This window comes from Staurois parvus, unplaced genomic scaffold, assembly GCF_062004578.1.
Source record: "Staurois parvus isolate SC_StPar_1 unplaced genomic scaffold, SC_StPar_1.0 ptg000668l, whole genome shotgun sequence".
Taxonomy (NCBI): domain Eukaryota; kingdom Metazoa; phylum Chordata; class Amphibia; order Anura; family Ranidae; genus Staurois; species Staurois parvus.
The window spans coordinates 4433625-4447427 of NW_028318464.1; the positions used below are offsets into that span (position 1 = coordinate 4433625).

The 13803-nt window shown below is 41.7% G+C and overlaps 1 protein-coding gene across 3 annotated transcripts in view; it reads left to right on the forward strand.

Annotated features, from left to right (window-relative positions):
- The first annotated feature begins 2546 nt into the window (after window positions 1-2546).
- The window catches only part of CLASRP (CLK4 associating serine/arginine rich protein), a 47175-nt gene continuing 35918 nt past the window's right edge, over window positions 2547-13803 (forward strand). Inside the window, exons 1-2 of one of the 3 annotated variants that reach the window (XR_016305818.1) lie at window positions 2547-2803; window positions 10698-10825. Coding sequence is in view for 2 of the 3 variants with exons in the window: in XM_089651970.1 (XP_089508096.1) it covers window positions 10709-10825 (117 nt within the window). In the remaining variant the exon portion in view is untranslated. Of the gene's footprint in view, window positions 2804-7733; window positions 7834-10697; window positions 10826-13803 lie in introns of those variants that run through there. The other 2 variants (XM_089651970.1, XM_089651971.1) reach the window with 2 other exon arrangements.

Below are 13803 nucleotides of genomic sequence, written 5' to 3' on the forward strand. Positions count from 1 at the left end.
TTGTGCAGTTTGTTTTGAAATTTGGATGAATTTTTCATTCTTTGGAGGTTCGGATGTTTCCAAATGATAAAAGAAACTAATTTAAAACGAATCCGGAATAATGAAACAAAATTACATTTGCAGTTCAAATCGAATTTGAAAACCAAATTGAATTCGAAAGTAAGAATAGAATAGCATAAAATAGATAATAAAGGATTAGAATAGAAAAGAACTGAATATTATAGACAATAATACAGTAAAACAGAAAAGAAAATAAAGGAATAGAATGAAATAGAAAAGAATAGTGTAAAACTGAATAGAATAGAGTAAAACAATAGAATAGAAAATAAAATAGAATATAAAATAAAGGAACAGATAACAATAGAATGGATTAGTATAGAATAGAAAAAAGACTAGAATAGAATAGCAAAAACAATAGATTCTTACAAAATTCAAATTTAGAATAGAATAATTTGAATAGGATTAGAACAGCATAGCATAGAAAAGAATAGAATAGCAAAAACAAAAGAATAGAATGACTAACCATCTTCTGAATTTCAAATAGAATGAATTTGAATAGACTAGAATAGAAAATAAAAGACTAGAATATAAAAAAATAGAATAGCAAAAACAATAGAATAGAATAAAATAGAATATAACCATTTTTCAAAATTTGAATAGAATAAATTTGAATGGAATAGATTACAATAGAAATGAAAGGGATAGAATAGCAAAAAGAATAGAATAGAATGAATATAACCATCTTCTGAAATTCAAATAGAATAAATTTGAATTAAAATAGAATAGAAACATAGAAAAGTGACAGCAGAAAAAGACCGAGTAGTCCATTGAGTCTGCCTGTTTTTTTTTTTAGTGTGTTTGGGTTTTTGTTTTTTTTTTGGTGGGGGGGGTGCTGTGGCGTGCACAGCACAGCCATCCAGAGCAGTGTGAGTACAGTGAAGCACACGCCCCCTAGTAAAACACTCCCTACACATAGTTAACCCTTTGATCACCCCTCATATTAACCCCTTCCAGCCCAGTGTCATTAGTACAGTGTCAGTACTTTTTTTTTTTTTAGCACTGATCACTGTATTGGTGTCACTGGGGATGTCAGTGACACCAAATCACTTCCCCCAGTGTCAGAATGTCCGCCACAGTCCCACTAAAAGTCGCTGATCGCCGCCATTGCTAGTAGAAAAAAATAAAAACAAAATCACAGTATCTATACCGCCATTTGTAAACGCTATAACTTTCACGTTAACCAATTAATTTACACGTATTGGGATTTTTTTGTACCAAAGACATTTCCAAGAATACATTTTGGAGTAAATTTATGACGAAATTTGATTTTTTAAAATTTTTTTTACTGGACATGTTTAATAGCAAAAAGTTCAAAATATTGTTTTTATCTCAAAATTGTCAGTCTTTTTTTTTATAGCGCAAAAAATAAAAACCGCACAGGCGATCAAATGCCACCGAAAGAAAGCTCAATTCGTGGGGGAAAAGGACGTAAATTTAATTTGGGTGCAACGTTGCATGACTGTGCAATTGTTAAAATAACGCAGAGCCGTAACGCCTGGTCATGAAGGGGGGTAAATCCTCAGGAGGATAAGTGGTTATACATGATCAACATGTATAAATACATCAGTGGTTCATATAGTGAACTCGGTGTAGAGTTATTCACCCTGAGGACATCACAGAGGACAAGGGGGCACTCTTTATATCTGGAGGAAAAGAGATTTAATCTCCAAACACAGAAAGGTTTCTTCACAGTAAGAGCTGTGAAAATGTGGAATAGACTCCCTCAAGAGTTGATTCTGGCCAGCTCAGTGGATTGCTTTAAAAAAGGCCTCGATTCTTTCCTAGATACCCAGAATATAACTGGATACTAATATTTATAGGTAAAGTGGATCCAGGGAATATCTGATTGCCTCTCGGGGGATCAGGAAGGAATGTTTTCCCCTGCAGGAGCAAATTGGATCATGCTTTTGTTTTTGTTTTTTTTTGCCTTCCTCTGGATCAACTGTGAGTATAGGATTAGAACTTTTTTTTTATTTTTTTATTTAATGGTTGAACTGGAGTTTTGTCTTTATTTCAGCCAGAAATATGTAACACTTCCTGTCCTAGGGTGACAACTGGACTGAGAAGCGTTGTCACCTTAGACAGGAAATGTGTTAGCGCTACATAACAGCTCTCTCTTTTCCATAACGGGGTGAGGTTTGTAGTCCACAGAGACAGCAGGAACAATGTTGATAACCATCAGCTCAGGATGAACAACTATTTATTTCCCCGAAACTTGTTGAACAGATATAATAAAACTCTTTCAAAGAACTATTTAACAGACCCAAAGGGAGCAATTAAGACATAGTTGTTGAAGTTTATATACACTTCATTAAATCAGCCTACTACGGATGTCTACCTCCATGGAACTTGATCTCCGGTAAAATGGCTTCCGTCCATAAATGGAGACATGAGATGCAGTACATACTTGTCATTCCTTTTCTCTTGTAATAGACGGGAGAAAATTCTGATACCGGTCACATGATCTTTCTAGCGCAATCAGCAGACAGCTTATTCAAGAAGGCGTATGCTTCTCTATAACTGCACGCTGGATGTGCGGGGAATGTTAGCAGAGGCCGCTGGAGCCGGACGGTTCCTGCTAGTCGCAGTACGCGGCGTTGACGGAAGTCAATGTACACCTTACCGAGCCGTGCTACTCAGAGGGCCGCCTGACGTCACCCTGCTGCCAATTAAGTGCGCATCCTCAGTGCGGGGGTAGCTGCTTTACGTTTCGTCATTTCCGGTGTTAACTTGCAGGCAGCTGGTAAGAGTGTGTCTTGTAGGTTGTAATGGTCATACGTCGTAGTGGGACATGAGGGGGTTCTGTGGAAGACTGTGACTATAATCAGTCAGCTTCTGGCTCTATACAACATGGACATGTACAGGGAGCTCAGAGCCCAGCAGTGCAGGAAATCATGACTTGGAATATACATATGGAGAATGCAACAGTTCTATTAAGTCCAGGAGTTTCTTACATGTAGATCTATGGGTTGGGTTTTACATTTACTTTGCACAGAGACACCCTGACAGTGTGTTGGCCTTCTAAGGACGGGTTCACATCTGTGTGTGTGTTTTTAGCATGTCTGCAGGAATGCATACATGTTGATTTAACATGATTTCTATGTATCCCGCTCACATCTAGGCAGTTTCCTACAGTCCATAGACTTCAATAGAAATGCATGTACGTGTGTTTTTGGTGGGGTTTTGTGTTTAACGACCAGACTGCACACAAAAATAAAAAAAAAATGCATTAAACCGCATGAACAGCCCTACAACAAGAATGCATGAGAAGCACACACATGAACCTAGCCTTACAACGGGTGTAAAGGTAAAAGGTTTAATATAAAGTTTCAGATTATTTTTATTAAAATAACAAACCGGTTTTTTATACTTACCTGCTCTTTGCAAATGTTTTGTACAGAGCAGCCTCAATCCTCCTCACCTCGGGTCCCCTGCTGGCGACCTAGGCTCCTCCTCCACCCACTGAGTGCCCCCATAGGAAGTCGCTCCGGAGGTACTAGTGCAGACTCGCTGCTCGCGTCTATTCCAGGGGTAGGCAACCTGAGAGCCGCAGGACTACAAGTTCCTTCATGCCTCTGCAAGTCATAGCTGTAACTGTCAGTTTTGTAATCTTTGCCATGCCTCATGGGAAATGTAGTTCCACAACAACTAGAGAGCCACAGGTTTCCTACTCCTGGTCTAGTCAGACACACAGCCCGACTCAGCCCCGCCCTCTGCTTACTGGTTTGGATTGACAGCAGCAAGAGCCAATGGCTCCTGCTTTCAGCCAAGCCTCTGAATGTCAGGAGTGGGGAGAGGAGGTGCTGCAGACATGCATAGTGCTGGACCGAGATCATGCTCACGTGAGTATTTGGGGGACTACGGGGGGAGCTGCTCTCAAAAGGTTTTTCACCCAAATGAAGTGAATGCATTAAGGTACAACACCTTTTACCTTTACATCCCCTTTAATGCATTCTCTGCATTAGGGTGAAAAAACCTTTTAATAGTAGCTCCCCCAGCCCCCCTAAATACTCAACCAAGCTCGATCTTGGTCTAACCGCTTTGAGTGACTGCAGTATCACATGATTGCTATGCGATCACAATGTAAACACAACTGTTATGAATGTGTACCCTTCAATTCATAACAGCTGTGATTGGCCCACAGCTATCACAGAGTACCTTGGCCGATCACTGCACCCTGTGCCATGTGATTTCTGTGGCCAATCACAGCATACAATAGTAATCACAGCTGTTTAATGCATTCTCTGCATTAGGGTGAAAAAAACTTTCAATAGTAGGCCCCCCTAAATGCTCATCCAAGCTCGATCTTTGTCTAACAGCTTTGAGCGGCTGCAGGATCACATGATTGCTATGCAAACACAACTGTTATGAATGTGCACCCTTCAATTCGTAACAGCTGTGATTGGTCCACAGCTATCACAGAGTACCTTGGCCGATCACTGCACCCTGTGCCATGTGATTTCTGTAGCCAATCACAGCATACAATAGTAATCACAGCTGATGAATGAATGCAACCCATTCATCAGAGTTCTAAACATTGCGGTTACAACGATGCTCACGGTAACAGCAAAGTGTCAAAAAAAGGTAAAAGTGAAAGAAAATAAATGATTTACAGTATCCCTGGCTACCGCCACACCCGTCATATGATGACTACGTACTGCACCGGTGACAGCATGTAAAAAAAAAGTGAAACTTTTATTCGATTCGTTTTCCCAAAAATGTGAACAAAAATTACGACTTCAAAAAACTTGCCATGCCTCTTACTAAATACCTCAGACCGTCTACTTTTCAAAAAGGGGTTGTTTGGGGGGTATTTGTACTGTTCTGGCATTTTAAGAGCCTCAAAAATTGAGAGAGCCCATCAGTACATCAGGGTTGATAATTTTTCAAATTTATGTACCATAGTTTGTAGATGCTATGACTTTCATACAAACTAATTTAATTTTTTTTTTCACAAAATACATATAGTAGAATACATTTTGGGCTACATATATGAAGAAATTTAGAATTTTATTGGATAGGTTTTTATTACAATGTAGAAAATATCCCTTTTTTTCGGTCTTTTTTTGTTTATATAGCAAAAAATAAAAAACCCAGTGGTGATCAAATACCACTAAAAGAGAGCTCTATTTGTGTGAAAAAGTATATAAATTTCATTTGGGTACAGTGTTGCACGACCAAGCAATTGCCAGTTAAAATTGCGCAGTGCTGAATAGCAAAATAATGGCCTGGTCATCAAGGGGGTAAAACTTTCCGGAGGCCAGTGGTTAATCCATTAACCTCTTGCCTACTGGGCACTTTTTCCCCCTTCCTGCCCAGGCCAATGTTCAGCTTTCAGTGGTGTTGCACTTTGACAATTGCACGGTTATGCAACATTGTACCTAAACAAAATTTGGATAATTTTTTTGAGACAAAGCTTTCTTTTGGTGGTAATCACCACTAGGGTTTTTATTTTTTGCTAAACAAACTAAAAAGGACTGAAAATTTTGGGAAAAAAAACAAAAACATTTTTATTTGTTATAAAATTTTGTAAATAAGTAATTTTTCTTCTTCACTGATGTGTGCTAATGAGGCTGCACTGATGGGCACTGAAAGGCAGCACTCCAATATGGCACTGATTGGGACTGATGATCAGTGTAGATGTCTGCTCTGAGGTATGCCGATTACCGGCTCTCCTCATGAGTTGTCAGTGGGAGAAGAGGTCTGCCAATAACCGGCATTTCATATTTACTTGTGATCAGCTGTGATTGGACACAGCTGATCACATGACAGAGCTGACATAATCTGCTCTTTACAGTGAACAGTGATGTGCTGTGTCCCAGGGACACAGTGCACTGCTGAGAGTGGGAGGTTGTCACATGACGTCCTCCCAGAACAAGATAACCCCCGCCCTCCGGTCATTATCTTATATGTCGGGCAGGAGGCGGTTAAGGAGATTTCAATGTACTTCCTGTTTTGTAAAACAAAGGCTATTTTTTTCATGTTGGATAGGGTAAGGGAGGGTTATTACCCCTATCAGTTTTTTGCCATCTGTGTGACTTTGGGAAGATCTCCCATCTCTTCTGTCCAAAACAGGAAGTGAGAGGAAATCCCTCAAAAGTAAGGAAATTATTGATGTTCACCAGAACTAGTGCCTCCATTAGATGATTTTCCTCCATTACTATTCTAGAGGAAACTCAGAATTTAGCCCTTTTTTTTTTTTTTTTTTTTTTAACTAGGTGATCATGGTAAACAGAACAAATCAGGAGACTATCCCCTAATGGGAGTGGCACAGGCCACTTAAAGAACCTGACAGGTGTTCTAATTTTTCTCACCTCTATCCAAACTTTTTGCCTATACAATCTGATTGTACAATCTCCTTTAGGCTAGGTTCACACCTATGCAGGTTGCGTTTGAGGTGTTTCTGTATTGCATGATGCGTTTTTGCTTTTTTTTTTTTTTTTGCTAGACATGCTTTTCTGCAGCGTTCCCATTGAAGTCTATAAAAACAAAAATGCAACGTTTTGCATTAAAAAAAAAAGTCCCTGACCCTTTCCAAATAATGCGCTGGGTGAAAACGCAGACATGTGAACATTTCCCATAGGAAATCATGTTAAATGGACTGTACTGCGTTTCTGCAAAATGCTGCAGAAAAGCTTAGTTGTGAACCTAGGGTTAGATCTACCAACCAGTGTGTAGTGTAAGAGCGTGCCTGATTGGATACAAATTTGATAAATCAGGTAGGTGTTCATAGTACATAGTTTTGGTAAATCTAAAGTTGGTTATATGGTCAAATTGTAATATGTATGGTAACCCTTTTGGCTGCATTTGCAGCTGTGCAATGCGACAGCATAGGGTAGCCCATTCACATGCGTTTCTGCCCACATTCCCAGAATGCTTAGGTGTGAGTGCAGCCGTAGATCAAGTTCACATGGGCATATTGGCACAGTAAAAATCAGTCTTGGGAGCATTGCCCATATCTGTTGTTTACCTTCCTGCCAAATGGGGTAGTTAAGACTAACGTGTTTTTGTAGCTTTACGACATGATAGTTTCAGTTGAGCAGGTGTTACACCTGCCAGACGCATCCATTAAAGTCAGACCATGTTGCAACCATGTATCAAATGCAGCTATGGAGGTTGCAACATTGTATGTCGTAAAATGAACTTTGGCATCAAACCAACTATAAATTGTGATCTGAAAAGCGATTCACTGCGGTTTGCTTTTCAGAACCTACCATCTGTGTGAAAGAAGCCATAGACCTCTATCAGCAGAGCAGGTGTTGCCAGCGCATGATTTCCTCTGTCCCTGTTCTGGTGACAGCTCAGGATTTTGGATTTTCCCTCACTTTCCTTTCCTGTGACAGTTCCAGGGTAAATCGGATGACTTTCCCCAGCAGGGGCACAGTCAGCAATAAAATCTGGACTGGGTTTCTAATCCTTTTGTAATCTATCCAAAGCTAAAAAGAAACAGTTCTTTACTTTAAAGTGTGTCTGAGCCAAAAACAAACAAGCTCTTTGTCTGGGCATGAAGGAACAGGAGGTGTGCTATTCACAGGATTACCAGGTGAAAATAAAGGGAAATAGAAAAAAAGCTGCTGGTGGACAGGGATTTTAAACACTATTGGGGGTTTATCAGAACTGGAGAAACCAGAATCTGGAGCGGTTGTACACGGCAACCAGTTGGATTTTCTTCTTTGAAAGTTTAAAATATAACTAAAGGCAAAACCATTTTAAATTTTGGATGGACTGGAGAGGAATTGGAACCCTGTTAAGAAGCTTAAACTATAACTAAAGGTAAACTTTTTTTTTTTTTTTTTTTTTTTGAACAGTGGAGATGAATTAGAAAACCTGTCAGTTTTTATTGTTGTCTGTGTCCCCATTATGGAGATTAACCCACTCTAGTTGTCTTGTTTACCATTATCATCAAAAGTGAATGTAAACTAAATCCTAAATTTTGAGTTGCCCTCAGAAAAGTAACAGAGGGAACATTATCCAGTTAGAACACTAGAGACCCGGGAGTCCCCAAGGAATTCCCTTAATTTTCAGCAATTTCCTCTCACTTCCTGTTTTGGGTATGGGACAGGAAGCAAACAGAAATCTCCCCATTGGGACACAGATGGCAAATAAGCTGGCATTGGTTATAATACTCCCTTACTCTATGCAAAATGAAAAAAAGATTGCCTACAGTTCTACTTTCACTCTCTTTACTTTGTTCTGTTTACTGTCATTACAGAAAGTAAAAGTAAGGAAAAAATCCCAACATTTTGAGTTGTCCCTAGAACAGTAATAGAGGAGAAATCTTCCAGTGGGGATACGAGTTCTGGTGAAAAACCAGGGATTCCGTACATATACCTTAAGGTTAGGGGCCCATGGATAGACTATAATGCTCAGACGAACATTGATTGTATCTTAGTTTCCACATGATATACCTCCAGTAGAGGTTGCTGAGGACTACTGGTAGGACCGCTGAACACACACCACACACACCACACACACCACACACACCACACACACCACACACACCACACACACACACACACTTTCCCAGGCAAGTTTTACCTACCCCCCTGTTTTCTGTTCAGTGCACATCTGCAGTAGTGTCCCATTTCAACATCTGTTGAGTACCAGTGCCCAAAAACTTCTGTCAATGAACCAGTGTCCCATCAACGTGTACCAGTGCCCAAAAACAACTGTCAGTGTGCCAATGTCCCATCAAAATCTGTCACATTGTACCAGTACACAAAACATCTGTCAGTGTACCAGTGTCCTGTCAACATCTGTCAGTGTCTGTAGTGGATTGTCAACATGTGTCCGTAGTGTACCATCAACATCTGTCACAGTGTACCAGTGTTCCATCATCATCTGCAATAGTGTCCCATATCAACATGCCGGTGTCCCTAGTGGACCGTCAATGTCTGTTGGTTTCTCTAGTGGACCAACAACTGTGTTTTTAAAAAAAAAAAATACATTTCTCTCCATGTTTTCCAAAAATGTGTGGCAAAAAATGACATGTTCAAAAGACTCATTCTGCCTCATAGGAAATAGATGAGGGTGTTTGCTTTCCAAAATGTCGTTATTTTGTGGGGTTTTTCATTGTCCTCCTGCTCCAGGGCCTTCAAAAATGTGATGGATATTCAGGAAATTAGATGCGTAATTTATGCTCCTTGAAAGTCCAAAGGTGCTTCTTGGATTTTGGACCTCTCTATGTGGCTAGGCTGTGAAAAAAATCTCTCACGTGGTATGCCCTTACTTGGGAGAAGTAGCAGAATGTAATTTGGGGTGTAATTGCAAGTATGGCTATGCCGTGTGTGAGAAATGGGTTGTTTTTAAAATAACAATTTTGTGGAAAAAAACACATTTTATTTAATTTTTTTATTTCCAAAGAATTGTGGGTAAAAAATTAAAACTTAAAAAAACTCACCAACCACACGATCAATATTTGGCGCACTAAGAGGAATAAGTCTAGATGTATTATTTGATGGCTAGGAAATAAACCACATAAGTGCTTAGAGTCCAAAGGTGGGTAAGGGATAATCCAAGAATGCTTGACTTCAGAAGAGATTCTGTGTGAACCATAAAAAGAAGAATCATCGCCATCTAAGTGCAGCAATAACAACAAATAATTTATTTTCACAAAATTGGCAATTCACGGAAGTAGTAAAATGAGCACTTGTCAACCGCTGTGCTATTCCAGTCCAGTCCCACTACAGACAGGTCTCCAATGCGCTGTCCTAGGCAGCAGTAGGCATGGGACACATTCAGGTAGTGATGGAGCACGCATGCTCTGAGATAGGCAGATCAATTTTCAGTGATATGTACCATAGCTTGTAGACTCTAGAACTTCCATTCAAACCAGATAATATTGATTTGGGTTATTTTTTTAAAAACAATTAGTAATAATTTTTGGTCAAAATTTATGAAGAAAACTGCAATATTTTATAACACAAAGCTAATACATTTTGGTCTTTTTTTTTTTTTTTGTTTAGCAATAAAAAAATGGTGATTAAATACCACCAAAAGAAAGTTCTATTTGTGTGAAACAAATGATAACAATTTCTATTGGGTACAGTGTTGCATGACTGAGTAATTGTCATTCAAAGTGTGAGAATGCTGAAAATTGGCCAGGGCAGGAAAGGGGTGAAGGTCCCCAGTATTGAGGTAGTTAAAGCAGAACTAAACCCATTCAATTCAACTGCTTCTCAAAATGGTTAAATTCAAGGCTTGCTGTGAATAACTGTCATAAGTAATGATATCAACCAAACTGTCAAGCCATCAACTGGCTACCCCCATAATTGATCACATTTGCAGCACCATGGCAACTGCAAATCAGAGACAAAGAAGGCAGCTTCCTTGGCTGTAAAGGAGGGATTAGTTAGTCATTCAGGCTGCTGTACAGCTGCACAATCACTTCCACAGCCAGCTAATGCTACCAGTTCGCCCCCACCATGTGTCCCAGGCCCTGCTGTTCCATCTGTGGACCTTGGATCGGCATGCATGGTAGAACGGACAGAGACCCCTGAGAAGAAAGCAGATTTATGTCTGAAATCAAGAAAGTTGGCGTGTCTCTGAAATACAGTACATCCACATAAGAAATTTGGCTCATATCCGTATTTGTATTGTGTATCTCATGGTCTGTTCTTTTCTCTCCCATATCTCAGTCAGTTGGCGGATGAAGACTGGTTCAAGGATGTGGCATGAAGCTCGTAAACACGAGCGGAAGCTTCGGGGGATGATGGTGGATTATAAGAAGCGGGCAGAACGTCGGCGGGAATACTATGAGAAAATTGTAAGTGGTGTGATTGCTTTGCTGTTATGGCCACAATTGAAGGCACTGATACATACTCTTCAAGTATGCTGAATGTGATGTATTGAGTTTTGTATATTTATGAAGTGTGCATGAAGGGGCTCATTTACATGGGCACTTGGCACTCAACTTTATTGCTCAGCCCCATGCAGCAACCAGAGCCATCTGTTTCATTTTCACTACCACTGAACTGCGGGCAGACAGCCCATAGAATATAATAAGCTACATATCAACTGTATGGACTTGCCCACACAGCAGAGTTTGACAGGTGCACCCACAGGCTCTGTTCAGGTCTGTGCACCCATCTCTGCGTACCTATCAAACTCGACTGGATGAGTCCATACAGCTGATGCATACCTAGTCACTTTCTATGGACTGCCTGCACACAGCTCAGCGGTAGAAGAAGCAAAAAAAAAATAGCTCTTGCTGCTGCACTGGGGCTGAATGCCCATGTGAAAGAGACATTGGTAAAAAGCATCTCCATCCAGAAAATCTAACAGTGTGGAGTACGTTACTGAAAAGCAACCTGTCAGCTTGGGTATCTAGTAAATTCGCTTTTAAAGGCAGCCTGTACTAGAACAAATATGTAAGCGCCATTGCTGGCTGTTCCTTCAAAGAATGAAAGCTGTGTGTCTTAATGGTTCAAAAGCTACAATTCTTTTTAGAATAGGTATTCAGGTCAGAATGCTGACTAATCTCAGTGCTTGTTTTGAGTCGATGACAAAACATGAATTGAAAAAAAATGAATAACTGGAGAGTCAACCAAGAGATTAATGAGTCCAAAAGTTGTTTATTCCATTAATAGGTTTAAACAGGATCTGTGGCTGCAGCCCGTGCTTTTTTTTTTTAGGTACGGTACATCTAACATTACATACACCGACTGTTAAGTCCACCTATCTGTCATTCTACAAACAAAACAGTATTGAGCCTCTGAAAAGAAATGGCTGCCTCTACAAATTCTGTTTACATGCTTTTGGAATAAGCAATATATTGTCCTCTTCCAGGACGGCACGCCTGAGAGATGACTAGCTCCACCTGACAGGAAACACAATCAACAATTGACAGGGTTTAAATTCCACGCCTTTCCCTCCACTCCTCTGTTTTGATTGCGTTTCCCTGGCAGCGAAACGTTTGTTGTTTGTTTTTTTGTTTTTTTTGTTTTTTTTTTTGTGTGTGTGTATGGACCTAAGGCTGGGGGCTGGAGGTTCCCCCCTGGGGGGGGGGGGGGGTAGTAGCCAAGCCAGGGAGGGCAGGCTTTTACTTACTCCAGGGATCCCATTGGTGCGGAGATTTTTTGGGCACAGGGTGTCCCGGCGTTCCAGACGGGCACCTTCCTCCCTCTTCCTAGACAGCAGGGAGGCATGTCTGGTGAGGACGGGGCCGTGAGACGCTTCTCGCAGGTATGCTGTTGCCAACCAGCATCACGTGGCATGCTCCTGTAGGGTGAGCGGGGCGGTCACGGTGAAGTCTCACTGGTTTCTCCAGTGACAGCCCAGGGCGCAAGACCGGAAATAGGAGCGGAAAGGCTGCGGTCCAAGCCTTGCTCCCAATATGACTTACAGCGAGGGAGGGACTTCTGGTTAAAGGTGGCAGCACCGGTTGGAATTTTCTCCATATGAAGCTGGTGAGGAGCCTCCAGGAGTTACTCCCTGGAAGTGGGGACCCAGGAGCCCAGCGAAGGCAGCGCAGTTCTGAAGGGCCCTGCAAGATGGAAGACGAAGCAGTGGCTGCAACCAGTGAGAAGACCACGGATGGTGAGTCTAACTCGGCTGATGGGGGGAGAGGAGGGAGGTAGAGACCTGTAGGGTGTGCTTGGGGACCCTTCTGTTATAAGCGTATCTACAAGTTGTCAGGGAAAGGAACCTTGGCAGTTATGAAGGATTTTATGTCGGTGCAAACTGAAATGTTAGCCACCTTACAATCCTACAAGACAGCCCTGACTGCTAGGGAGGTGGATGCACGATCATCTAGGGAAGGATTGTCTTCCCAGGTTGGAGCTTGGACAGGGAAGCAGTGGGGGGGGGGGGTTTAGTAACCTCATCTTCTAATATCCTGGAGTAAGAAGACTTGGGCAGAAGGCAGAGGTTTCTGGCCAAAGCTCCCTGGAAGAAGGGAAACAATTTGGAAGGTGCTAGTTTGGCTGGTGAAGAATCTAGACCGGGTTGACATCTTTTGCTGTGGAAAACATGGAATGGCTCCTAAGGGCTATCTATGCCTCCTGAGGACATTCCAGAACCACCAATGCAGGTCTCAGCCCAAGACCAGATATATAGGGGGTTGGTGAGGCCGCAAGCTAGGGCGCTACCCGTACACCAGACTCTCAAAGATCTTGTCTTAAGAGAGTGGAAGGAGCCTGAGATGTCCTAAAATTGAAGACCTGGAAGAGGCAGTACCCCTTTGGGGAAGAAGAGGAGAAATTCCTCAAAGCCCCCATATTGGATGCAGCGTTATCCCAAGTGTCCAAAAAGTCTGACCTGCCCTTTGAGGACTTGGGATAACATCAGAGACCAGATGGACCGTAGGTTGGAGATGTTGCTGTGAGAGCCTGGGATGCCAATGCCGCTACTGTGGCCCAGCCCTGGCATCCACCTGCATCGCTAGAAATGCTGATGCTTTGATACAGAGTAATTGACCACGCCTCGAGGGATACAAAGGGGAAACCCAGTCAGAAGAGGTCTTGGATTCCCTGTAGGTGGTTGGTAAGGCAGTGGCATGCGTGGCAAACGCTGTGGTGGAGAGGGTCAGAACATCGACTAAGACCGCAGCCCTCCTTAACAGCCTGGAGGGCAGTGTGGACTGAAACCTGGGAGGGCAATCAAGAGCCCGTCTCTGGTTTACCATTTGAGAGTTCCTTTTTATTTGGCCCAGGGCTGGACCAGGTGTTATCTGGGTCTGCCAAAAAGGGGAAGAAGCTCCCTACCAAGGCCAAAAAGAATAAGGGGAAAGTTTTTTTTTTTTTC